At 70.9% G+C, this 24,734-nt stretch overlaps 2 protein-coding genes across 20 annotated transcripts in view; one reads left to right on the top strand and one right to left on the bottom strand.

Annotated features, from left to right (window-relative positions):
• Positions 1-24,734, bottom strand: part of LOC125428543 (zinc finger protein 883-like) — a 454,328-nt gene that overhangs the window by 348,182 nt on the left and 81,412 nt on the right. The window lies entirely within an intron of this gene.
• LOC125428537 (zinc finger protein 436-like) overlaps positions 1-24,734 on the top strand; it is a 774,209-nt gene that overhangs the window by 690,915 nt on the left and 58,560 nt on the right. For 2 of the 19 annotated variants that reach the window (XM_048488797.1, XM_048488796.1), the window contains exons 1-5: positions 13,160-13,208; positions 18,270-18,802; positions 19,055-19,169; positions 23,989-24,059; positions 24,295-24,421. The exons of the other annotated variants lie outside the window; for them this stretch is intronic. In XM_048488797.1, coding sequence (XP_048344754.1) covers positions 18,380-18,802; positions 19,055-19,169; positions 23,989-24,059; positions 24,295-24,421 — 736 coding nt within the window. In that variant the 5' untranslated portion in view covers positions 13,160-13,208; positions 18,270-18,379. Of the gene's footprint in view, positions 1-13,159; positions 13,209-18,269; positions 18,803-19,054; positions 19,170-23,988; positions 24,060-24,294; positions 24,422-24,734 lie in introns of those variants that run through there. 19 annotated transcript variants of the gene reach the window in all.

Raw genomic sequence — 24,734 nt, 5'->3', positions numbered from 1 at the left:
CCCCCCCCCCCCCACCCCCCCCCCCCCCCACCCCCCCCCCCCCCCACCCCCCCCCCCCCCCACCCCCCCCCCCCCCCACCCCCCCCCCCCCCCACCCCCCCCCCCCCCCACCCCCCCCCCCCCCCACCCCCCCCCCCCCCCACCCCCCCCCCCCCCCACCCCCCCCCCCCCCCACCCCCCCCCCCCCCCACCCCCCCCCCCCCCCACCCCCCCCCCCCCCCACCCCCCCCCCCCCCCACCCCCCCCCCCCCCCACCCCCCCCCCCCCCCACCCCCCCCCCCCCCCACCCCCCCCCCCCCCCACCCCCCCCCCCCCCCACCCCCCCCCCCCCCCACCCCCCCCCCCCCCCACCCCCCCCCCCCCCCACCCCCCCCCCCCCCCACCCCCCCCCCCCCCCACCCCCCCCCCCCCCCACCCCCCCCCCCCCCCACCCCCCCCCCCCCCCACCCCCCCCCCCCCCCACCCCCCCCCCCCCCCACCCCCCCCCCCCCCCACCCCCCCCCCCCCCCACCCCCCCCCCCCCCCACCCCCCCCCCCCCCCACCCCCCCCCCCCCCCACCCCCCCCCCCCCCCACCCCCCCCCCCCCCCACCCCCCCCCCCCCCCACCCCCCCCCCCCCCCACCCCCCCCCCCCCCCACCCCCCCCCCCCCCCACCCCCCCCCCCCCCCACCCCCCCCCCCCCCCACCCCCCCCCCCCCCCACCCCCCCCCCCCCCCACCCCCCCCCCCCCCCACCCCCCCCCCCCCCCACCCCCCCCCCCCCCCACCCCCCCCCCCCCCCACCCCCCCCCCCCCCCACCCCCCCCCCCCCCCACCCCCCCCCCCCCCCACCCCCCCCCCCCCCCACCCCCCCCCCCCCCCACCCCCCCCCCCCCCCACCCCCCCCCCCCCCCACCCCCCCCCCCCCCCACCCCCCCCCCCCCCCACCCCCCCCCCCCCCCACCCCCCCCCCCCCCCACCCCCCCCCCCCCCCACCCCCCCCCCCCCCCACCCCCCCCCCCCCCCACCCCCCCCCCCCCCCACCCCCCCCCCCCCCCACCCCCCCCCCCCCCCACCCCCCCCCCCCCCCACCCCCCCCCCCCCCCACCCCCCCCCCCCCCCACCCCCCCCCCCCCCCACCCCCCCCCCCCCCCACCCCCCCCCCCCCCCACCCCCCCCCCCCCCCACCCCCCCCCCCCCCCACCCCCCCCCCCCCCCACCCCCCCCCCCCCCCACCCCCCCCCCCCCCCACCCCCCCCCCCCCCCACCCCCCCCCCCCCCCACCCCCCCCCCCCCCCACCCCCCCCCCCCCCCACCCCCCCCCCCCCCCACCCCCCCCCCCCCCCACCCCCCCCCCCCCCCACCCCCCCCCCCCCCCACCCCCCCCCCCCCCCACCCCCCCCCCCCCCCACCCCCCCCCCCCCCCACCCCCCCCCCCCCCCACCCCCCCCCCCCCCCACCCCCCCCCCCCCCCACCCCCCCCCCCCCCCACCCCCCCCCCCCCCCACCCCCCCCCCCCCCCACCCCCCCCCCCCCCCACCCCCCCCCCCCCCCACCCCCCCCCCCCCCCACCCCCCCCCCCCCCCACCCCCCCCCCCCCCCACCCCCCCCCCCCCCCACCCCCCCCCCCCCCCACCCCCCCCCCCCCCCACCCCCCCCCCCCCCCACCCCCCCCCCCCCCCACCCCCCCCCCCCCCCACCCCCCCCCCCCCCCACCCCCCCCCCCCCCCACCCCCCCCCCCCCCCACCCCCCCCCCCCCCCACCCCCCCCCCCCCCCACCCCCCCCCCCCCCCACCCCCCCCCCCCCCCACCCCCCCCCCCCCCCACCCCCCCCCCCCCCCACCCCCCCCCCCCCCCACCCCCCCCCCCCCCCACCCCCCCCCCCCCCCACCCCCCCCCCCCCCCACCCCCCCCCCCCCCCACCCCCCCCCCCCCCCACCCCCCCCCCCCCCCACCCCCCCCCCCCCCCACCCCCCCCCCCCCCCACCCCCCCCCCCCCCCACCCCCCCCCCCCCCCACCCCCCCCCCCCCCCACCCCCCCCCCCCCCCACCCCCCCCCCCCCCCACCCCCCCCCCCCCCCACCCCCCCCCCCCCCCACCCCCCCCCCCCCCCACCCCCCCCCCCCCCCACCCCCCCCCCCCCCCACCCCCCCCCCCCCCCACCCCCCCCCCCCCCCACCCCCCCCCCCCCCCACCCCCCCCCCCCCCCACCCCCCCCCCCCCCCACCCCCCCCCCCCCCCACCCCCCCCCCCCCCCACCCCCCCCCCCCCCCACCCCCCCCCCCCCCCACCCCCCCCCCCCCCCACCCCCCCCCCCCCCCACCCCCCCCCCCCCCCACCCCCCCCCCCCCCCACCCCCCCCCCCCCCCACCCCCCCCCCCCCCCACCCCCCCCCCCCCCCACCCCCCCCCCCCCCCACCCCCCCCCCCCCCCACCCCCCCCCCCCCCCACCCCCCCCCCCCCCCACCCCCCCCCCCCCCCACCCCCCCCCCCCCCCACCCCCCCCCCCCCCCACCCCCCCCCCCCCCCACCCCCCCCCCCCCCCACCCCCCCCCCCCCCCACCCCCCCCCCCCCCCACCCCCCCCCCCCCCCACCCCCCCCCCCCCCCACCCCCCCCCCCCCCCACCCCCCCCCCCCCCCACCCCCCCCCCCCCCCACCCCCCCCCCCCCCCACCCCCCCCCCCCCCCACCCCCCCCCCCCCCCACCCCCCCCCCCCCCCACCCCCCCCCCCCCCCACCCCCCCCCCCCCCCACCCCCCCCCCCCCCCACCCCCCCCCCCCCCCACCCCCCCCCCCCCCCACCCCCCCCCCCCCCCACCCCCCCCCCCCCCCACCCCCCCCCCCCCCCACCCCCCCCCCCCCCCACCCCCCCCCCCCCCCACCCCCCCCCCCCCCCACCCCCCCCCCCCCCCACCCCCCCCCCCCCCCACCCCCCCCCCCCCCCACCCCCCCCCCCCCCCACCCCCCCCCCCCCCCACCCCCCCCCCCCCCCACCCCCCCCCCCCCCCACCCCCCCCCCCCCCCACCCCCCCCCCCCCCCACCCCCCCCCCCCCCCACCCCCCCCCCCCCCCACCCCCCCCCCCCCCCACCCCCCCCCCCCCCCACCCCCCCCCCCCCCCACCCCCCCCCCCCCCCACCCCCCCCCCCCCCCACCCCCCCCCCCCCCCACCCCCCCCCCCCCCCACCCCCCCCCCCCCCCACCCCCCCCCCCCCCCACCCCCCCCCCCCCCCACCCCCCCCCCCCCCCACCCCCCCCCCCCCCCACCCCCCCCCCCCCCCACCCCCCCCCCCCCCCACCCCCCCCCCCCCCCACCCCCCCCCCCCCCCACCCCCCCCCCCCCCCACCCCCCCCCCCCCCCACCCCCCCCCCCCCCCACCCCCCCCCCCCCCCACCCCCCCCCCCCCCCACCCCCCCCCCCCCCCACCCCCCCCCCCCCCCACCCCCCCCCCCCCCCACCCCCCCCCCCCCCCACCCCCCCCCCCCCCCACCCCCCCCCCCCCCCACCCCCCCCCCCCCCCACCCCCCCCCCCCCCCACCCCCCCCCCCCCCCACCCCCCCCCCCCCCCACCCCCCCCCCCCCCCACCCCCCCCCCCCCCCACCCCCCCCCCCCCCCACCCCCCCCCCCCCCCACCCCCCCCCCCCCCCACCCCCCCCCCCCCCCACCCCCCCCCCCCCCCACCCCCCCCCCCCCCCACCCCCCCCCCCCCCCACCCCCCCCCCCCCCCACCCCCCCCCCCCCCCACCCCCCCCCCCCCCCACCCCCCCCCCCCCCCACCCCCCCCCCCCCCCACCCCCCCCCCCCCCCACCCCCCCCCCCCCCCACCCCCCCCCCCCCCCACCCCCCCCCCCCCCCACCCCCCCCCCCCCCCACCCCCCCCCCCCCCCACCCCCCCCCCCCCCCACCCCCCCCCCCCCCCACCCCCCCCCCCCCCCACCCCCCCCCCCCCCCACCCCCCCCCCCCCCCACCCCCCCCCCCCCCCACCCCCCCCCCCCCCCACCCCCCCCCCCCCCCACCCCCCCCCCCCCCCACCCCCCCCCCCCCCCACCCCCCCCCCCCCCCACCCCCCCCCCCCCCCACCCCCCCCCCCCCCCACCCCCCCCCCCCCCCACCCCCCCCCCCCCCCACCCCCCCCCCCCCCCACCCCCCCCCCCCCCCACCCCCCCCCCCCCCCACCCCCCCCCCCCCCCACCCCCCCCCCCCCCCACCCCCCCCCCCCCCCACCCCCCCCCCCCCCCACCCCCCCCCCCCCCCACCCCCCCCCCCCCCCACCCCCCCCCCCCCCCACCCCCCCCCCCCCCCACCCCCCCCCCCCCCCACCCCCCCCCCCCCCCACCCCCCCCCCCCCCCACCCCCCCCCCCCCCCACCCCCCCCCCCCCCCACCCCCCCCCCCCCCCACCCCCCCCCCCCCCCACCCCCCCCCCCCCCCACCCCCCCCCCCCCCCACCCCCCCCCCCCCCCACCCCCCCCCCCCCCCACCCCCCCCCCCCCCCACCCCCCCCCCCCCCCACCCCCCCCCCCCCCCACCCCCCCCCCCCCCCACCCCCCCCCCCCCCCACCCCCCCCCCCCCCCACCCCCCCCCCCCCCCACCCCCCCCCCCCCCCACCCCCCCCCCCCCCCACCCCCCCCCCCCCCCACCCCCCCCCCCCCCCACCCCCCCCCCCCCCCACCCCCCCCCCCCCCCACCCCCCCCCCCCCCCACCCCCCCCCCCCCCCACCCCCCCCCCCCCCCACCCCCCCCCCCCCCCACCCCCCCCCCCCCCCACCCCCCCCCCCCCCCACCCCCCCCCCCCCCCACCCCCCCCCCCCCCCACCCCCCCCCCCCCCCACCCCCCCCCCCCCCCACCCCCCCCCCCCCCCACCCCCCCCCCCCCCCACCCCCCCCCCCCCCCACCCCCCCCCCCCCCCACCCCCCCCCCCCCCCACCCCCCCCCCCCCCCACCCCCCCCCCCCCCCACCCCCCCCCCCCCCCACCCCCCCCCCCCCCCACCCCCCCCCCCCCCCACCCCCCCCCCCCCCCACCCCCCCCCCCCCCCACCCCCCCCCCCCCCCACCCCCCCCCCCCCCCACCCCCCCCCCCCCCCACCCCCCCCCCCCCCCACCCCCCCCCCCCCCCACCCCCCCCCCCCCCCACCCCCCCCCCCCCCCACCCCCCCCCCCCCCCACCCCCCCCCCCCCCCACCCCCCCCCCCCCCCACCCCCCCCCCCCCCCACCCCCCCCCCCCCCCACCCCCCCCCCCCCCCACCCCCCCCCCCCCCCACCCCCCCCCCCCCCCACCCCCCCCCCCCCCCACCCCCCCCCCCCCCCACCCCCCCCCCCCCCCACCCCCCCCCCCCCCCACCCCCCCCCCCCCCCACCCCCCCCCCCCCCCACCCCCCCCCCCCCCCACCCCCCCCCCCCCCCACCCCCCCCCCCCCCCACCCCCCCCCCCCCCCACCCCCCCCCCCCCCCACCCCCCCCCCCCCCCACCCCCCCCCCCCCCCACCCCCCCCCCCCCCCACCCCCCCCCCCCCCCACCCCCCCCCCCCCCCACCCCCCCCCCCCCCCACCCCCCCCCCCCCCCACCCCCCCCCCCCCCCACCCCCCCCCCCCCCCACCCCCCCCCCCCCCCACCCCCCCCCCCCCCCACCCCCCCCCCCCCCCACCCCCCCCCCCCCCCACCCCCCCCCCCCCCCACCCCCCCCCCCCCCCACCCCCCCCCCCCCCCACCCCCCCCCCCCCCCACCCCCCCCCCCCCCCACCCCCCCCCCCCCCCACCCCCCCCCCCCCCCACCCCCCCCCCCCCCCACCCCCCCCCCCCCCCACCCCCCCCCCCCCCCACCCCCCCCCCCCCCCACCCCCCCCCCCCCCCACCCCCCCCCCCCCCCACCCCCCCCCCCCCCCACCCCCCCCCCCCCCCACCCCCCCCCCCCCCCACCCCCCCCCCCCCCCACCCCCCCCCCCCCCCACCCCCCCCCCCCCCCACCCCCCCCCCCCCCCACCCCCCCCCCCCCCCACCCCCCCCCCCCCCCACCCCCCCCCCCCCCCACCCCCCCCCCCCCCCACCCCCCCCCCCCCCCACCCCCCCCCCCCCCCACCCCCCCCCCCCCCCACCCCCCCCCCCCCCCACCCCCCCCCCCCCCCACCCCCCCCCCCCCCCACCCCCCCCCCCCCCCACCCCCCCCCCCCCCCACCCCCCCCCCCCCCCACCCCCCCCCCCCCCCACCCCCCCCCCCCCCCACCCCCCCCCCCCCCCACCCCCCCCCCCCCCCACCCCCCCCCCCCCCCACCCCCCCCCCCCCCCACCCCCCCCCCCCCCCACCCCCCCCCCCCCCCACCCCCCCCCCCCCCCACCCCCCCCCCCCCCCACCCCCCCCCCCCCCCACCCCCCCCCCCCCCCACCCCCCCCCCCCCCCACCCCCCCCCCCCCCCACCCCCCCCCCCCCCCACCCCCCCCCCCCCCCACCCCCCCCCCCCCCCACCCCCCCCCCCCCCCACCCCCCCCCCCCCCCACCCCCCCCCCCCCCCACCCCCCCCCCCCCCCACCCCCCCCCCCCCCCACCCCCCCCCCCCCCCACCCCCCCCCCCCCCCACCCCCCCCCCCCCCCACCCCCCCCCCCCCCCACCCCCCCCCCCCCCCACCCCCCCCCCCCCCCACCCCCCCCCCCCCCCACCCCCCCCCCCCCCCACCCCCCCCCCCCCCCACCCCCCCCCCCCCCCACCCCCCCCCCCCCCCACCCCCCCCCCCCCCCACCCCCCCCCCCCCCCACCCCCCCCCCCCCCCACCCCCCCCCCCCCCCACCCCCCCCCCCCCCCACCCCCCCCCCCCCCCACCCCCCCCCCCCCCCACCCCCCCCCCCCCCCACCCCCCCCCCCCCCCACCCCCCCCCCCCCCCACCCCCCCCCCCCCCCACCCCCCCCCCCCCCCACCCCCCCCCCCCCCCACCCCCCCCCCCCCCCACCCCCCCCCCCCCCCACCCCCCCCCCCCCCCACCCCCCCCCCCCCCCACCCCCCCCCCCCCCCACCCCCCCCCCCCCCCACCCCCCCCCCCCCCCACCCCCCCCCCCCCCCACCCCCCCCCCCCCCCACCCCCCCCCCCCCCCACCCCCCCCCCCCCCCACCCCCCCCCCCCCCCACCCCCCCCCCCCCCCACCCCCCCCCCCCCCCACCCCCCCCCCCCCCCACCCCCCCCCCCCCCCACCCCCCCCCCCCCCCACCCCCCCCCCCCCCCACCCCCCCCCCCCCCCACCCCCCCCCCCCCCCACCCCCCCCCCCCCCCACCCCCCCCCCCCCCCACCCCCCCCCCCCCCCACCCCCCCCCCCCCCCACCCCCCCCCCCCCCCACCCCCCCCCCCCCCCACCCCCCCCCCCCCCCACCCCCCCCCCCCCCCACCCCCCCCCCCCCCCACCCCCCCCCCCCCCCACCCCCCCCCCCCCCCACCCCCCCCCCCCCCCACCCCCCCCCCCCCCCACCCCCCCCCCCCCCCACCCCCCCCCCCCCCCACCCCCCCCCCCCCCCACCCCCCCCCCCCCCCACCCCCCCCCCCCCCCACCCCCCCCCCCCCCCACCCCCCCCCCCCCCCACCCCCCCCCCCCCCCACCCCCCCCCCCCCCCACCCCCCCCCCCCCCCACCCCCCCCCCCCCCCACCCCCCCCCCCCCCCACCCCCCCCCCCCCCCACCCCCCCCCCCCCCCACCCCCCCCCCCCCCCACCCCCCCCCCCCCCCACCCCCCCCCCCCCCCACCCCCCCCCCCCCCCACCCCCCCCCCCCCCCACCCCCCCCCCCCCCCACCCCCCCCCCCCCCCACCCCCCCCCCCCCCCACCCCCCCCCCCCCCCACCCCCCCCCCCCCCCACCCCCCCCCCCCCCCACCCCCCCCCCCCCCCACCCCCCCCCCCCCCCACCCCCCCCCCCCCCCACCCCCCCCCCCCCCCACCCCCCCCCCCCCCCACCCCCCCCCCCCCCCACCCCCCCCCCCCCCCACCCCCCCCCCCCCCCACCCCCCCCCCCCCCCACCCCCCCCCCCCCCCACCCCCCCCCCCCCCCACCCCCCCCCCCCCCCACCCCCCCCCCCCCCCACCCCCCCCCCCCCCCACCCCCCCCCCCCCCCACCCCCCCCCCCCCCCACCCCCCCCCCCCCCCACCCCCCCCCCCCCCCACCCCCCCCCCCCCCCACCCCCCCCCCCCCCCACCCCCCCCCCCCCCCACCCCCCCCCCCCCCCACCCCCCCCCCCCCCCACCCCCCCCCCCCCCCACCCCCCCCCCCCCCCACCCCCCCCCCCCCCCACCCCCCCCCCCCCCCACCCCCCCCCCCCCCCACCCCCCCCCCCCCCCACCCCCCCCCCCCCCCACCCCCCCCCCCCCCCACCCCCCCCCCCCCCCACCCCCCCCCCCCCCCACCCCCCCCCCCCCCCACCCCCCCCCCCCCCCACCCCCCCCCCCCCCCACCCCCCCCCCCCCCCACCCCCCCCCCCCCCCACCCCCCCCCCCCCCCACCCCCCCCCCCCCCCACCCCCCCCCCCCCCCACCCCCCCCCCCCCCCACCCCCCCCCCCCCCCACCCCCCCCCCCCCCCACCCCCCCCCCCCCCCACCCCCCCCCCCCCCCACCCCCCCCCCCCCCCACCCCCCCCCCCCCCCACCCCCCCCCCCCCCCACCCCCCCCCCCCCCCACCCCCCCCCCCCCCCACCCCCCCCCCCCCCCACCCCCCCCCCCCCCCACCCCCCCCCCCCCCCACCCCCCCCCCCCCCCACCCCCCCCCCCCCCCACCCCCCCCCCCCCCCACCCCCCCCCCCCCCCACCCCCCCCCCCCCCCACCCCCCCCCCCCCCCACCCCCCCCCCCCCCCACCCCCCCCCCCCCCCACCCCCCCCCCCCCCCACCCCCCCCCCCCCCCACCCCCCCCCCCCCCCACCCCCCCCCCCCCCCACCCCCCCCCCCCCCCACCCCCCCCCCCCCCCACCCCCCCCCCCCCCCACCCCCCCCCCCCCCCACCCCCCCCCCCCCCCACCCCCCCCCCCCCCCACCCCCCCCCCCCCCCACCCCCCCCCCCCCCCACCCCCCCCCCCCCCCACCCCCCCCCCCCCCCACCCCCCCCCCCCCCCACCCCCCCCCCCCCCCACCCCCCCCCCCCCCCACCCCCCCCCCCCCCCACCCCCCCCCCCCCCCACCCCCCCCCCCCCCCACCCCCCCCCCCCCCCACCCCCCCCCCCCCCCACCCCCCCCCCCCCCCACCCCCCCCCCCCCCCACCCCCCCCCCCCCCCACCCCCCCCCCCCCCCACCCCCCCCCCCCCCCACCCCCCCCCCCCCCCACCCCCCCCCCCCCCCACCCCCCCCCCCCCCCACCCCCCCCCCCCCCCACCCCCCCCCCCCCCCACCCCCCCCCCCCCCCACCCCCCCCCCCCCCCACCCCCCCCCCCCCCCACCCCCCCCCCCCCCCACCCCCCCCCCCCCCCACCCCCCCCCCCCCCCACCCCCCCCCCCCCCCACCCCCCCCCCCCCCCACCCCCCCCCCCCCCCACCCCCCCCCCCCCCCACCCCCCCCCCCCCCCACCCCCCCCCCCCCCCACCCCCCCCCCCCCCCACCCCCCCCCCCCCCCACCCCCCCCCCCCCCCACCCCCCCCCCCCCCCACCCCCCCCCCCCCCCACCCCCCCCCCCCCCCACCCCCCCCCCCCCCCACCCCCCCCCCCCCCCACCCCCCCCCCCCCCCACCCCCCCCCCCCCCCACCCCCCCCCCCCCCCACCCCCCCCCCCCCCCACCCCCCCCCCCCCCCACCCCCCCCCCCCCCCACCCCCCCCCCCCCCCACCCCCCCCCCCCCCCACCCCCCCCCCCCCCCACCCCCCCCCCCCCCCACCCCCCCCCCCCCCCACCCCCCCCCCCCCCCACCCCCCCCCCCCCCCACCCCCCCCCCCCCCCACCCCCCCCCCCCCCCACCCCCCCCCCCCCCCACCCCCCCCCCCCCCCACCCCCCCCCCCCCCCACCCCCCCCCCCCCCCACCCCCCCCCCCCCCCACCCCCCCCCCCCCCCACCCCCCCCCCCCCCCACCCCCCCCCCCCCCCACCCCCCCCCCCCCCCACCCCCCCCCCCCCCCACCCCCCCCCCCCCCCACCCCCCCCCCCCCCCACCCCCCCCCCCCCCCACCCCCCCCCCCCCCCACCCCCCCCCCCCCCCACCCCCCCCCCCCCCCACCCCCCCCCCCCCCCACCCCCCCCCCCCCCCACCCCCCCCCCCCCCCACCCCCCCCCCCCCCCACCCCCCCCCCCCCCCACCCCCCCCCCCCCCCACCCCCCCCCCCCCCCACCCCCCCCCCCCCCCACCCCCCCCCCCCCCCACCCCCCCCCCCCCCCACCCCCCCCCCCCCCCACCCCCCCCCCCCCCCACCCCCCCCCCCCCCCACCCCCCCCCCCCCCCACCCCCCCCCCCCCCCACCCCCCCCCCCCCCCACCCCCCCCCCCCCCCACCCCCCCCCCCCCCCACCCCCCCCCCCCCCCACCCCCCCCCCCCCCCACCCCCCCCCCCCCCCACCCCCCCCCCCCCCCACCCCCCCCCCCCCCCACCCCCCCCCCCCCCCACCCCCCCCCCCCCCCACCCCCCCCCCCCCCCACCCCCCCCCCCCCCCACCCCCCCCCCCCCCCACCCCCCCCCCCCCCCACCCCCCCCCCCCCCCACCCCCCCCCCCCCCCACCCCCCCCCCCCCCCACCCCCCCCCCCCCCCACCCCCCCCCCCCCCCACCCCCCCCCCCCCCCACCCCCCCCCCCCCCCACCCCCCCCCCCCCCCACCCCCCCCCCCCCCCACCCCCCCCCCCCCCCACCCCCCCCCCCCCCCACCCCCCCCCCCCCCCACCCCCCCCCCCCCCCACCCCCCCCCCCCCCCACCCCCCCCCCCCCCCACCCCCCCCCCCCCCCACCCCCCCCCCCCCCCACCCCCCCCCCCCCCCACCCCCCCCCCCCCCCACCCCCCCCCCCCCCCACCCCCCCCCCCCCCCACCCCCCCCCCCCCCCACCCCCCCCCCCCCCCACCCCCCCCCCCCCCCACCCCCCCCCCCCCCCACCCCCCCCCCCCCCCACCCCCCCCCCCCCCCACCCCCCCCCCCCCCCACCCCCCCCCCCCCCCACCCCCCCCCCCCCCCACCCCCCCCCCCCCCCACCCCCCCCCCCCCCCACCCCCCCCCCCCCCCACCCCCCCCCCCCCCCACCCCCCCCCCCCCCCACCCCCCCCCCCCCCCACCCCCCCCCCCCCCCACCCCCCCCCCCCCCCACCCCCCCCCCCCCCCACCCCCCCCCCCCCCCACCCCCCCCCCCCCCCACCCCCCCCCCCCCCCACCCCCCCCCCCCCCCACCCCCCCCCCCCCCCACCCCCCCCCCCCCCCACCCCCCCCCCCCCCCACCCCCCCCCCCCCCCACCCCCCCCCCCCCCCACCCCCCCCCCCCCCCACCCCCCCCCCCCCCCACCCCCCCCCCCCCCCACCCCCCCCCCCCCCCACCCCCCCCCCCCCCCACCCCCCCCCCCCCCCACCCCCCCCCCCCCCCACCCCCCCCCCCCCCCACCCCCCCCCCCCCCCACCCCCCCCCCCCCCCACCCCCCCCCCCCCCCACCCCCCCCCCCCCCCACCCCCCCCCCCCCCCACCCCCCCCCCCCCCCACCCCCCCCCCCCCCCACCCCCCCCCCCCCCCACCCCCCCCCCCCCCCACCCCCCCCCCCCCCCACCCCCCCCCCCCCCCACCCCCCCCCCCCCCCACCCCCCCCCCCCCCCACCCCCCCCCCCCCCCACCCCCCCCCCCCCCCACCCCCCCCCCCCCCCACCCCCCCCCCCCCCCACCCCCCCCCCCCCCCACCCCCCCCCCCCCCCACCCCCCCCCCCCCCCACCCCCCCCCCCCCCCACCCCCCCCCCCCCCCACCCCCCCCCCCCCCCACCCCCCCCCCCCCCCACCCCCCCCCCCCCCCACCCCCCCCCCCCCCCACCCCCCCCCCCCCCCACCCCCCCCCCCCCCCACCCCCCCCCCCCCCCACCCCCCCCCCCCCCCACCCCCCCCCCCCCCCACCCCCCCCCCCCCCCACCCCCCCCCCCCCCCACCCCCCCCCCCCCCCACCCCCCCCCCCCCCCACCCCCCCCCCCCCCCACCCCCCCCCCCCCCCACCCCCCCCCCCCCCCACCCCCCCCCCCCCCCACCCCCCCCCCCCCCCACCCCCCCCCCCCCCCACCCCCCCCCCCCCCCACCCCCCCCCCCCCCCACCCCCCCCCCCCCCCACCCCCCCCCCCCCCCACCCCCCCCCCCCCCCACCCCCCCCCCCCCCCACCCCCCCCCCCCCCCACCCCCCCCCCCCCCCACCCCCCCCCCCCCCCACCCCCCCCCCCCCCCACCCCCCCCCCCCCCCACCCCCCCCCCCCCCCACCCCCCCCCCCCCCCACCCCCCCCCCCCCCCACCCCCCCCCCCCCCCACCCCCCCCCCCCCCCACCCCCCCCCCCCCCCACCCCCCCCCCCCCCCACCCCCCCCCCCCCCCACCCCCCCCCCCCCCCACCCCCCCCCCCCCCCACCCCCCCCCCCCCCCACCCCCCCCCCCCCCCACCCCCCCCCCCCCCCACCCCCCCCCCCCCCCACCCCCCCCCCCCCCCCCCCCCCCCCCCCCCCACCCCCCCCCCCCCCCACCCCCCCCCCCCCCCACCCCCCCCCCGCCTCACCCCCCCCCCCCCCCACCCCCCCCCCCCCCCACCCCCCCCCCCCCCCACCCCCCCCCCTCCCCCCCCCCCCCCCGCCCCCCCCCCCCCCCCCCCCACCCCGCCCCCCCCCCCCCCGCCCCACCCCCCCCGCCCCCCCCGCCCCGCCGCCCCGCCCCCCCCCACCCCCCCCCCCCCCCCCCCCCCCCCCCCCCCCCCCCCCCCCCCCCCCCCCCCCCCCCGCCCCCCCCCCCCCCCACCCCAAAGAAAAGCATTCCCCCTCCGTCTGGGATCCAAAGGAGTGCCCCCCCCTCCCTTTTCTTTCCCTTGAATTCCCTCTGGCGCCAAGAAATGCTGCTCTTGCTCCCGGCAGGATGCTTGCCACTCACCTGGTGTGCATTCCTAAGGAAGGGGCGACGCTCCTCTTCCGTGGACACTTCCCTCCACTGGATGTCTCGACCCCCGAAAATTGAGGCCAGCGAGTCCGAAATCCTAGAGAAGCCGCCAGGGAAGGGGGTGGGGAGGCCACTTCCTTCTTGTCCGCAGCAGCAGCAGCAGCAGCAGCAGTTCCTGCCGAGTGAGTAAAAGTGTGAGGGGGGTATCAGGGCTGGGATGTGAGGCTGGGAAATCTGGGGAAGGGAAGGGAGGTCAAAGGCAGGCCCGGATACAGGAGAACCATCCCACTACAAAGTCCATGGGGGCTATTCCCTCTGCCCCCTCCTCTCTGCACCTGGCTGGGGTCGAGGGGGGGAGGGATGGGGAGATGAGATCCAGTCTCCTCCATTCGTTGCAGACGCCTTGCAAGTGGTCGAGTTTGCAGGGTGGGTGGGAGACACTGGATGAGTTCTGCGGGGTTGTGAGTCAAGGAAAGGCTGGAAGGAGGGAGGTTCTGGATGGGGAGGAAGAAGAAGAAGAGTTTGGATTTATATCCCCCCTTTCTCTCATGTAGGAGACTCAAAGGGGCTTACAATCTCCTTGCCCTTCCCCCCTCACAACAAACACCCTGTGAGGTGGGTGGGGCTGAGAGAGCTCCGAGAAGCTGTGACTAGCCCAAGGTCACCCAGCTGGCGTGTGTGGGAGTGTACAGGCTAATCTGAATTCCCCAGATAAGCCTCCACAGCTCAGGCGGCAGAGCGGAGAGTCAAACCCGGTTCCTCCAGATTAGATACACGAGCTGTTAACCTCCTACGCCACTGTTTACTGACAGACCCCCCCCCCCCCCCCCGCAGGATCTCTCCAGGTCGAATGGCTGGTTCGACAGCACCAATCTGATGGGGGGAATAAATGCCCAGCCCTCCCCGCTCGAAGGGAGAATCACAGAGTTGGAAGAGACCACAAGGGCCATCAAGTCCAACCTCCTGCCATACAGGAACACACAATGAAAGCAATCCTAACATATGATCATCCCGCACTCTTTGAAGCAGTGAATTCCACCATGCAACAGCTCTGATGTCAGAAAGTTCTTCCTACTGTTTAGGTGAAATCTCTTTTCCTGCACCTTGAATCCATTACTCGGTGTCCAGCAGAAAACAAGCTTGCTCCCTCTTTGATATGACATCCCTTCAAATATTTAAAAATAGCTATTATGTGCCCCCCCCCCCTTTAACCTTCGCTTTGGGGACTAAACATCCCCAGCTCCCTAAGTCTCTGTAGGGCATAGATTCAATACCTTTTACCATTTTGGTTGCCCTTCTCTGGACAAGTTCCAGCTTGTCATTATCCTTAAATTGCGGTGCACAGAACTGAACACAGTACTCTAGGTAGGTGAGGTCTGACCAATGCAGAGTAGAGTGGTAAAATTACTTTCCTCGATCTAGACACTATACTCTTATTGATGCATCCCAGAATTGCATTGGCTTTGTTGGCTGTCGTATCACACTGCTGACCCATGTTCAGTTTGTGGTCTACTAAGACTCCCAGATCCTTTTCACGTGTACTCTTCTCAAGCCAGGTGTCACCCATCTGATATTTGTGCATTTCATTTTTTCTGTCTAAGTGCAGAATCTTACATTTATCTCTGTTGAAATTCATTTTGTTAGTTTTGGCCCAGCTCTCTAATCTGTCCAGATCATTTTGAATTCTGACTCTGTCCTCTGGGAGATCAGCTACCCCTCCTAATTTGGTATCATCTGCAAATTTGATTAACATGCCACCTATTTCATTATCCATTGATAAAAATATTGAATAGCACTGGGCCAAAGCAGAATCCTGTGGCACTTCACTACTCACTTCTCTTCGGGATGAAAATGAGCCATTGATGAGCACTCTTTGTGTTCGGCCAGTCAACCAATTGCAAATCCATCTAGCAGTCGCATTGTCTAGTCCACATCTTTCCAGCTTACTTGAAAGAATATCATGGGACACCTTGTCAAAGGCCTTACTAAAATCAAGGCATGTTACATCCACAGCATTCCCTTCTTCTACCAAGTTTGTCACTCTATCAACAGAAGAGATAAGATTAGTCTGGCATGACTTGTTTTTGAGAAACTCATGTTGATTTTCAGTGATTGCATTATTCCCTTCCAAGTGCTTACAGACTGTCTCCTTAATGATCTACTCTAGAATCTTTCCTGCTATTGATGTCAGGCTGACTGGGCGGTAGTTGTTTGGGTCCTCTTTTTTCTCCTTTTTCAAGATAGGGACAACAGTCGCTCTCCTCCAGTCCTCTGGGACTTCTCCTGTTCTCCAGGAGTTCTCAAAGATTATAGCAAGTGGTTCTGAGATTACTTCTGCCAGTTCTTTTAATACCCTGGGATGTAGCTCATCAGGCCCTGGAGATTTGAATTCATGTAAAGTATTCAGGTATTCCTGTACTAGCTCTTTATTTATTCTGTGCTGAATTTCCCCTACTGTATCTTCTGATTCATTTCCCCCAGTTGAGCACTATTTTTCTTTTGGGGAAAAAACGAGGCAAAAAAGGTGTTGAGTAGTTCTGCCTTTTCTCTGTCCCCTGTTAGAATTTCACCATCTTCTCCTCACAATGACCCTATCATATCCTTTTTCTTCCTTTTGCTACGGACATAACCAAAAAAAGCTCTTTTTATTGTTTTTAACATCTCTCACAAGTCTGAGCTCATTGTGAGCTTTAGCTTTTCTGACTTTCTCCCTACACGTCTTGGCTATTTGTTTGAATTTCTCTTTAGTAATTTCTCCCGTTTTCCATTTCTTGTACATGTCCCTTTTATATCTTAGCTCACTTGAGAGTTCTTTAGACATCCATTCTTGGTTTCTTTAGACACCTCCCATTTTTTCTTCTCATTGGAACTGTTTGAAAATGTGCCTTCAAGATCTCACTTTTAAGAAACCCCCATCCATCTTGTACTCCCTTCTCTTTTAGTATTCTTAACCATGGGATCACACATCTAGTAGTTTCTTAAGTTTACTGAAATCAGCTTTCTCAAAATCTAGAACACGTGTCCAACTAGACTTGGCATTACCTTTCCATTGTATAACAAACTCCAGAAGGACATGGTCACTCCCACCTAAGGACCCTACCACCTCCACCTCATTAATCAGGTTATCATTGTTGGTTAGGAGCAGATCTAAAATAGCTGAGTCCCTTGTTGCCTCATCCACCTTCTGAACCGTGAAATTGTCTATAAGGCAAGTGAGGAAATTGTTGGACCTGGTAGTCTTGGCAGAGTGACTCCCAGGAAATATATAGATAATTGAAATCTCCCATTACTACTATTTCTCTTCTTTGTGAAAGTTTGGTCATCTGCTCCAGGAAGGCATCATCCAACTTGTCAGTCTAGCTTGGGGGTCTGTAATAGACCTCTACAATGAGATCACTGTTGTTTTTCTCCCCCTTAAATTTTAACCAAATGCTCTCAACCTGGTACCCAGGATTTAAGTCATGGACTTGCTCACAGTGTAATCATCTGTGACATGTAATGCTACTCCTCTGCCTTTCCTAGTTGATCTATTTCTCTGAAATAGGTTGTACCCCTCAATTTTTACATTCCAGTCCTGAGATTCATCCCACCAGGTTTCAGTGATGCCTATTATATAATATTTATTATGCCATGTTAAGAGTTCCTATTACCCATGCTTTGTCCGTTAGTGTAGAGCAGTGGTGGCGAACCTCTGGCACGGGTGCCAGAGGCGGCACTCAGAGCCTTCTCTTTGGGCACACCCAAACAGAGTGCCCCCCCCCCCCACATCTAGGCTGGCCTAAAAACTCTGGGCTCGATTATTAGCATAATACCTACTTTTTGGGGAAGCAGTGTAGGTAACCCTGTTAAACCCCACTGATTTTCATGCGAAGAACTAAAGCGCAATCCTTTACCTGGGAGTAAGCTCGGTTGCTGGCAATGGGGCTTGCTTCTGAGTAAACCCTCCTAGGGTTGTGATTCACCCGTTGGAAGAGTTGCACGGTTGCTTCAAAGCAAAGCCACCGACTACCACCAAACTTACTCCTGAGCAACGCACGCCTCTGAGCCAACAGTTTTTTCTACACCAAAGCATCAGTATTCAAGTTAAATTCCGTGTTGGCACTTTGCGATAAATAAGTGGGTTTCGAGTTGCAATTTGGGCACTCGGTCTCAAAAAGGTTCGCCATCACTGGTGTAGAGACATCGAAGGCAATTGTTCATGCCCTGTGGGTGCTTATTTAAGATTTTATCCCCATCACTGCTGGGTTTTTGAACTATTCACTCAGTTCTCTCTATAATCTTCTGCCAGTTCTCTCTAGTACTCGGTGAACTCCTTCCCTAAGAGTAAGAGGGGATGCCAAGACACACGTTCTGCAGTCCCTCTCCCCCACATTCAGTGCTTGTGGAAATGATGTGCATTCATATGAGGCCAAGTCTGCAGAGGACATCCCTTCATACCAGAGCAAAGAGTGTCCAGGGGGGAAAAGGAGGGTTTCCGGGGCCTATAACCTTCCATTTCTCCCCACACCAGAGATGTCTCAGTGCTTCAGTCTTTCCACCCTCATTGGAAGGAACAGTTTATTTCCTGGCTGGGAGTTCGTGTAGGCACATAATATCTTATAAGACGTAAAGGGAGTGAGTTCACAGTCCAAGACAGGTGTGGTGAGATTTCCTTCCTTCCTTCCTTCCTTCCTTCCTTCCTTCCTTCCTTCCTTCCTTCCTTCCTTCCTTCCTTCCTTCCTTCCTTCCTTCCTTCCTTCCACCCACCCACTTCTTTGGGACACTGGTCTTTCTCTCCATAGAAATTCTGGTCCTCTGTTGCTTTTCTATTTCCATGGGGGTGTGCAAAAGGGGGGGGGTCCCTCATGGAACCATATAGGTGTAAGAGACCACAAGGGCCATCTAGTTGAACCCCCTGTCATGCAGGAATACACAATGAAATAACTTTTGACAGATTGCCTCTGATTCAAAATCCAGGATCCTTTCAGAATCTGTTTCTAAAGAGACTGAGTCCCAACCACATCCCCAAGGATGCATTGTAGCAAAGGGGGCAGAGTCCCTGATTTCTATTGTGAAACCACACAAGCAATCAAACACGCTTGTAGCAAATATAAAGAGGCAGAGACAGTTAAATTTTTTGAAGAACCAGAGAGAGATATCTAAAAAGCTTGGTATTTAATATAGCAAAATGATATCACAAACCACAAGAGGCACTTCTGTTCTGATCCACCACATATCTCCATTCTCTGTTGTTTTCCTTGCAGCAAATTGCACTCTTTCTCTTTATGCACACACACGCACACACCGAAGGAAGAGGCTTCTGAGTAAAAGCATCTTTTCACAGTTGGAGGTGACCCAATAGAAGGGGAAGGAGATGGAAGAGCAGAACCCAGAAGGACCTAGACCTGAAAAGAGAGCAAGGAAAGGTCCCCATCCCATCCAAGCTGGGAATGGTGTTGAATTCTGGGAGAGAGCTGGGCCAGAAATCTGGGATCAGGTGCCCATGAACTCAGAAGTACATTGGCAACGCTTCCGGCAGTTCCACTACTATGAGGGAGATGGGCCCCGAGAAGTTTGCAGCCAGCTGCATGAACTTTGCAACCACTGGTTGAAGCCAGAGATGCACTCCAAGAAGCAGATCCTGGACCTGGTGATCCTGGAGCAATTCCTGGCCATCCTGCCCCAAGCAATGCAACACTGGGTCAGCGGATGCAATCCGGAAACCAGTTCCCAGGCGGTGGCCCTGGCCGAAGGTTTCCTCCTGAGTCAGACAGAAGGGAAGAGGCATGCAGAACAGGTGAGGGTTTTTGTTTCCAGGTATGTCCAATTCAAGTAACAATATCTGACTTTATTCTAAAACATCTTCCCAATATTTGTCCAAGTGTTAATAACCCAAATGGGAGATTTAAGAAGCAGTCACTTCTTCTGGGGAATTTCATATGCCTTGAGATAATTTGCTAGGGTTGAAAGAACACCCCACCACATGCAGAATCTGGGAGTGGGTGTCTTCCATTCCATTTCTTACCTGTCTCCCTCTCTGCTGTTTCAGATGTGGGGTCCACCCATTAAGACGGAAGCTGAGTTACCTGTTACAGAAGGCTCTCTGTCAGAGGAAGGGCAGCAGGCTCAAACCCAGGAGCATGCCCAAGATGCCCTCTCATGTGGTAAGGACTCCTTGTGCCTGAATGGGATTGGGCCATCTAGGGAATTTGATAGGTAGAGAGTTCTGATCAGGAAACAACACGAAATGCTTCTTCCTTCAGCTTGAGGCACTAAACCAGGGGTCCCCAAACTTTTTAAACAGGGGGCCAGTTCACGCATGGCCAGAGCCCAGCCGGGGGCCGGACCAAGTGCCACCCACGGGGGGGAGCACCATCCATCCGCCCTCGACCCACCCCTGGCCGAGCCCCCCACCCCCGCGGTCCCCTTCCAATCCAGCCCTGAAGCTCCGCCGCCTTTCTCTCTCCCCCCTTTGCCGCATTGGTACGGTCCCCTCCGGCCGCTTGGAATGAGCAGCGAGTCGCCCGCGCTTAATGCTGTTTGTAAACCTGGGGAAAAGGAGATAGAGAAGGGGGAGATCCGCTTCTGCCCAGCGGGCCGGATAAATGTCTTCCGGGGGCCTGATTTGGCCCGCGGGCCGTAGTTTGGGGACCCCTGCACTAAACCTTACATCCGGATAGGGAAGTAGGTCAAATCTTCAGACAGTTAAAGTAAAAGGCAGGGCCAATACCCTTTCCAGACCTATTTTGACCTTTGAGGGAGGACTCTTTGGGGCCGTGCCTGCCTCGGGTTGCCAGTTCCAACTGGGATTTCGCTGGACATTTTGTGATTGAGGCTTGAGAGGGCTGATTTGGGGAGGACAAAGGCCTCGGCTGAATGTAGTGCCATAAAGTCCACCCTCCAAAGCAGTCATTTTCTCCAGGAGGACAGATCCCTGTTGTGTGGAGCCCAGCTGAAGAGTGGCAACCCAAGGTCTGGCAGTGACCTCTGGGTGACTTTATCCCACTCAACCTGAATGACTCAACTAGGCCTGACTGCTTGCTATTGCTGGTTCTCCTAGCTAGCACTTGCTCATTCCTGCTCTTTACTAGCTTGAACCTCTCTTGGCCAAGTTGGTTTGAGACACGATATCGTCCTTTGCTTGGATTTCCATGCTGGCATAGGAATCCTTGCCTTCTCCAAGAACTTCTCTGCAGAACCTGGGTAACGTATATGTCCCCTGCTTCCCTTCCCAATCTATCATCCCAATCTATTTTTCCACCCTTTCTATATCTCAGGAACTGTGTGTATGCTTCTCTGTGTCTGTGTGAATGTTACAGCCAAAACTTATAAACATATTTAAACGATAATTTGGTCTCCTTTGTCTTCTCTGTGGAACATTTCAAAAGCCATTTTCCAGTATAGTTGGTCTAAAGATCCCACCTAGCCTGCCTCTCGCACTGCCAAACCGAGTTATTCCCCATTGCTACTTTAAAAATATTCTAACTGTTAAGCTAGGTAACAGTTTGGGACTCTTTAGTTTGGAGAGGAGACGTCTGAGGGGGGATATGATTGAAATCATATGTCCCAAATAGGCCTCTGCGTTCTGCCTCTACCCGGGCCAGGGCCTTTACAGCCCTGGCCCCATCCTGGTGGAATGCTTTACCATCTGCTGTCCGGGCCCTGTGGGACCTTGGTGAGTTCCGCAGGGCCTGTAAGACCGAGTTATTCCGCCAGGCCTTTGGGGATGCCAGCTGCAGACTGCCTACCCCCTCTGTAGCCCCCACGACAGTTTTACCATCTTCAGCATTGCCTGATCGCTGATACCATCCATTTTTGGGCAATCCTGGCCCTCCTGGCCTTTGGGTTGGGCGCCATCTGTGCATGCCTCTGGGCATTTATTTTTATCTGTAATTTTTGGAATTGCTGCTATAATGTATTTTAATGAATTTTAATGTTTTATTGTTTTATTGTATTTATGAGACCTTATATTGTATTTATTTTATGTCTCATTGTACACCGCCCAGAGCCCTTCGGGGGTTGGGTGGTCTATTAAGTTGAATAAAATAATAATAATAATAGTAATAATAATAATAGTAATAATAATAATAATAAATCTATACAATTATGCATGGGGTAGAAAATGTTGACAGAGAGAATTTTTTTCTCTCTTTCTCACAACACTAGAACCAGGGGGCATACATTGAAAATGCTGGAGGGAAGAATTAGGACTAATAAAAGGAAACATTTCTTCACGCAACATGTGATTGGTGTTTGGAATATGCTGGCACAGGAGGTGGTGATGGCCACTAACCTGGATAGCTTTAAAAGGGACTTGGACAGATTTATGGAGGAGAAGTCGATTTATGGCCACCAATCTTGATCCTCCTTGATCTGAGATTGCAAATGCCTTAGCAGACCAGGTGCTTGGGAGCAGCAGCAGCAGAAGGCCATGGCTTTCACATCCTTCATGTGAGCTCCCAAAGGCACCTGGTGGGCCACTGCGAGTAGCAGAGTGCTGGACTAGATGGACTCTGGTCTGATCCAGCAGGCTCTTTCTTATGTTCTTACGTTTGGGGGTGAGAGGTGGGAATGGGACAGTTTAACAGAGAAGATAAAGGAAATATGAAGGAAATAATGTGAAATCTGTTTGGAGACTTGGGATTTGTAGAGACTTGGGAGCTGGAACTGGTGGAGGGTAGACCTCAGAAAACTATAATGCCATAAAACCATCATTCAGAGCAACCATTTTTTCTAGCGGAATTAGGATTGCCAGCCTCTGAGTGAGGGCTGCAGATCACCTGGAGCTACAATGGCTTTCTAGATTGCACAGATCAATTCCTCTAGAGAAAATGTCTGCTCTGGAGGATGGACTCTGTGACATTTTACCCTGCTGACCTCACTTCCTTCCCCAAACTTTGCCCCACCAAGGCTCCATTCCAAATTTAAAGCTAGCAACCCTATACGAAGAACTGATCTCTGTAACTAGGAGATCCACTGTGGTTATAGAAAATCTTCAGACCTCTTCTGGAGGTTAGCAACTCTAGCAGAAGAGAATGGGGTGGGGGAGGAGAAGCTATGGGGACCTTAAGGAAAAGGAACAAGGAAATAATCAGGGAGGGGGAAAGGAGATGCCTTCTGCAAGTGTTTGCAAGTTCCTAGTTGTGATCCACTACTTGTGATCCACATAAATTCATGGAGGCAGTTCCTCAAATTGATTACAATATATCCCATTTTTTTCCATGACAAAGGTAGCTCAAAAGAAATGGTAGACAAATCTTGGCCAAGCTGATTAATCGTGAATAAACGGAGTCTCTGCATTCTGGGAAGCATGCTATTGAAATCCAGTTTCTAGTGGTCAGGATTAGTGAGAATTTTTGTTTTGTGCTTATGCTTATCAGGATATCTGATAGGCCACTGCTGAAAGTAGGGTGCTGGTTTAGGGATGTCAGACTGTGGTCTGGCATGACCAGCACTGTTGGGGAAGTGTTTGGGGTAGATGTCATGTTGATGTTGCGTTTGGCCCAAATCCTGGATGTGACATGAGTGGATCTGTGGATGCTTACCCTGAGTTTCCAGATGTGCTAAAAATCTCATCTGGGTTTCTAGCCAGGTGTAATAGTGGGGTGCCATGTAATGTCATTTTCACCTCCCTCTTTTTCATACACCATCCGTGACTCAAGGGTGCCTGCAAGGGCTCAGCCAGTGGGAGAATAGCGTGCCTGGGCCTTTGATTTCATGCTGCAGAAGTTCTCTTACATCTTGGAGTTCCATCGTTCATAGGACAAGTTTCAAGTATCAAAAAAGTCTGAAACATGTCAGTGATATTTGTAGCACCCCGAGGCTGATGGGTATATTGTGCTTCTCTTCCGCCTCTCCCACAACTTATTACAAAATGTTACAATTCTTTTTGATGGTACATAGAGCAAGATGTCACATCCCTGGCAAAGGCTTTATGGCCCATGTTTCGTACAAGTGTGGAGACAGGCCAGAATGTGTATAAAATTTGTATTTAATCAAGAAATATGGAAATCCAAATGAACCAAAGATTGCTAAGAATCAAAATGGGTGCTTGTCTCCAACAGACCAGAAGCCTGCATTTTTGCAGCAGGTCAAAGGAATGTTTTAGGCTTGCTAGTGATTATGCAGTCAAGCCAGATAACATCTTTGGGATCTTGTAACTACAGGTTACTATATGACAGAAGCCATATAAATTTATAACTTTGTTAGACTAGCTAAATCAATGTGATTAATTAAATAAGGAAAAAGTGTTTTTCTATATAGTTGAATGAACAGAGAATTGATAATGAGAGATTCACATGTATTAGTATTTCACTATAATTCTATTGTTTTAGAATCATTGTATAGTCTGTTAGAATCATTTCATGCTGGGAAAGGAAGTTTTATGATCTAAAGGAATGTCCTGCATACCTTAAGGACATCTCTCTCTGGGAGCCAAACTAAGAAAACGAGTTTTTCTTGGAGACAGAGGCTAGCTTTATGGCTGTCCTTTTCATATGGGTAAAGGTAACAGCATGCAGCGTGTGACGTAGAATACAGGCTGTCTTCATGTGACCAGGAGACAGATCTGACCAATTAGATTTGAACATACATGCTTGTAGCACGTGAAAGAGGTATGGATCATAATACGTGGAACTTAAGGGGATGAACTATGTGACGTTTGTATTCTGTATCTATAAAGACTGGGGTCTTTCATATGGAGGGGGTGACTCTCGCTCGAGAGCCACCCAGAAGGGGGCGTGTCTCTCACTTGAGAGCACCAAGGGCGTGCCTCTCCCTCGGGAGAGGTCACCTTCTGTAACTTTCTAAATTCTGCTAAAACTGTCTGTTTGTTTCTAATGTCAGATGTCTTTTGCTTTTATTTCTAAATTAGTCTTAAACTAATTCAGCTGTGTAGGACCAGAGAGCGGTCCTGGCCCCACACAAGGAAATAGAACAGCAAGTGTGGGCTATTATCCTTTCTTCCACTTTTCTCCCCCACAGACTGTGAAGAGACACTATTGATCCGTTTTCTTTGTGGAGGTGTGGAAACAGCAGCTGAACCTCCAGTCCAGGTAGGGGAGAAAGTAGCGGTGGGGGGGGGAGGGGAGCTTGGGTCCTCCATCCTTTGTCAGAGGGATTTTGTCTTGCAGTTGGTGTTGAGGAGTCCTGGCAAGAGCTTCTAAACTCACCTACTTATACCCTCACTGAACTTTCCATCATCCACCCTCTCAGAATGCCCCTTTCCAGAGTGTGATCTCTGTCTGGCATGATCTCTGACAAGGGACTCAGGTATGCTTTTTCTTTCAGTTTCCAGTTTCCTTTAAGAAGGTGGCTGTGTGTTTCACTGAGGCAGAGTGGGCCCTGCTGGATCCAGACCAAAGAGCTCTCTACATGGAAGTCATGCTGGAGAACTATAAGAGTGTGACCTCTCTGGGTAAGGAACTTTTGTAGGTTGTAAAGGGCCAAATTCCTGCCTTTGGGATGATGCTTGGTTCAAAATCTTGATTTACTTAATTTTTTACATTTTCATTAGTAACAGAAAGTAAGAAAAAGAGAACAACCAATGGCTCTTGTCTTAATTATGGTTCTAAACACTAAGGCCCCTTCCGCACACGCAAAATAATGCGTTTTCAAACCACTTTCACAACTGTTTGCAAGTGGATTTTGCTATTCCGCACAGCTTCAAAGAGCACTGAAAGCAGTTTGAAAGTGCATTATTCTGCATGTGCGGAATGAGCCAAAGAGAA

The sequence above is a fragment of the Sphaerodactylus townsendi genome, linkage group LG03, assembly GCF_021028975.2.
Source record: "Sphaerodactylus townsendi isolate TG3544 linkage group LG03, MPM_Stown_v2.3, whole genome shotgun sequence".
NCBI classification, from domain to species: domain Eukaryota; kingdom Metazoa; phylum Chordata; class Lepidosauria; order Squamata; family Sphaerodactylidae; genus Sphaerodactylus; species Sphaerodactylus townsendi.
Note: the sequence above shows the minus strand (reverse complement) of the source record. Positions and strands in the feature narration are given on the sequence as shown.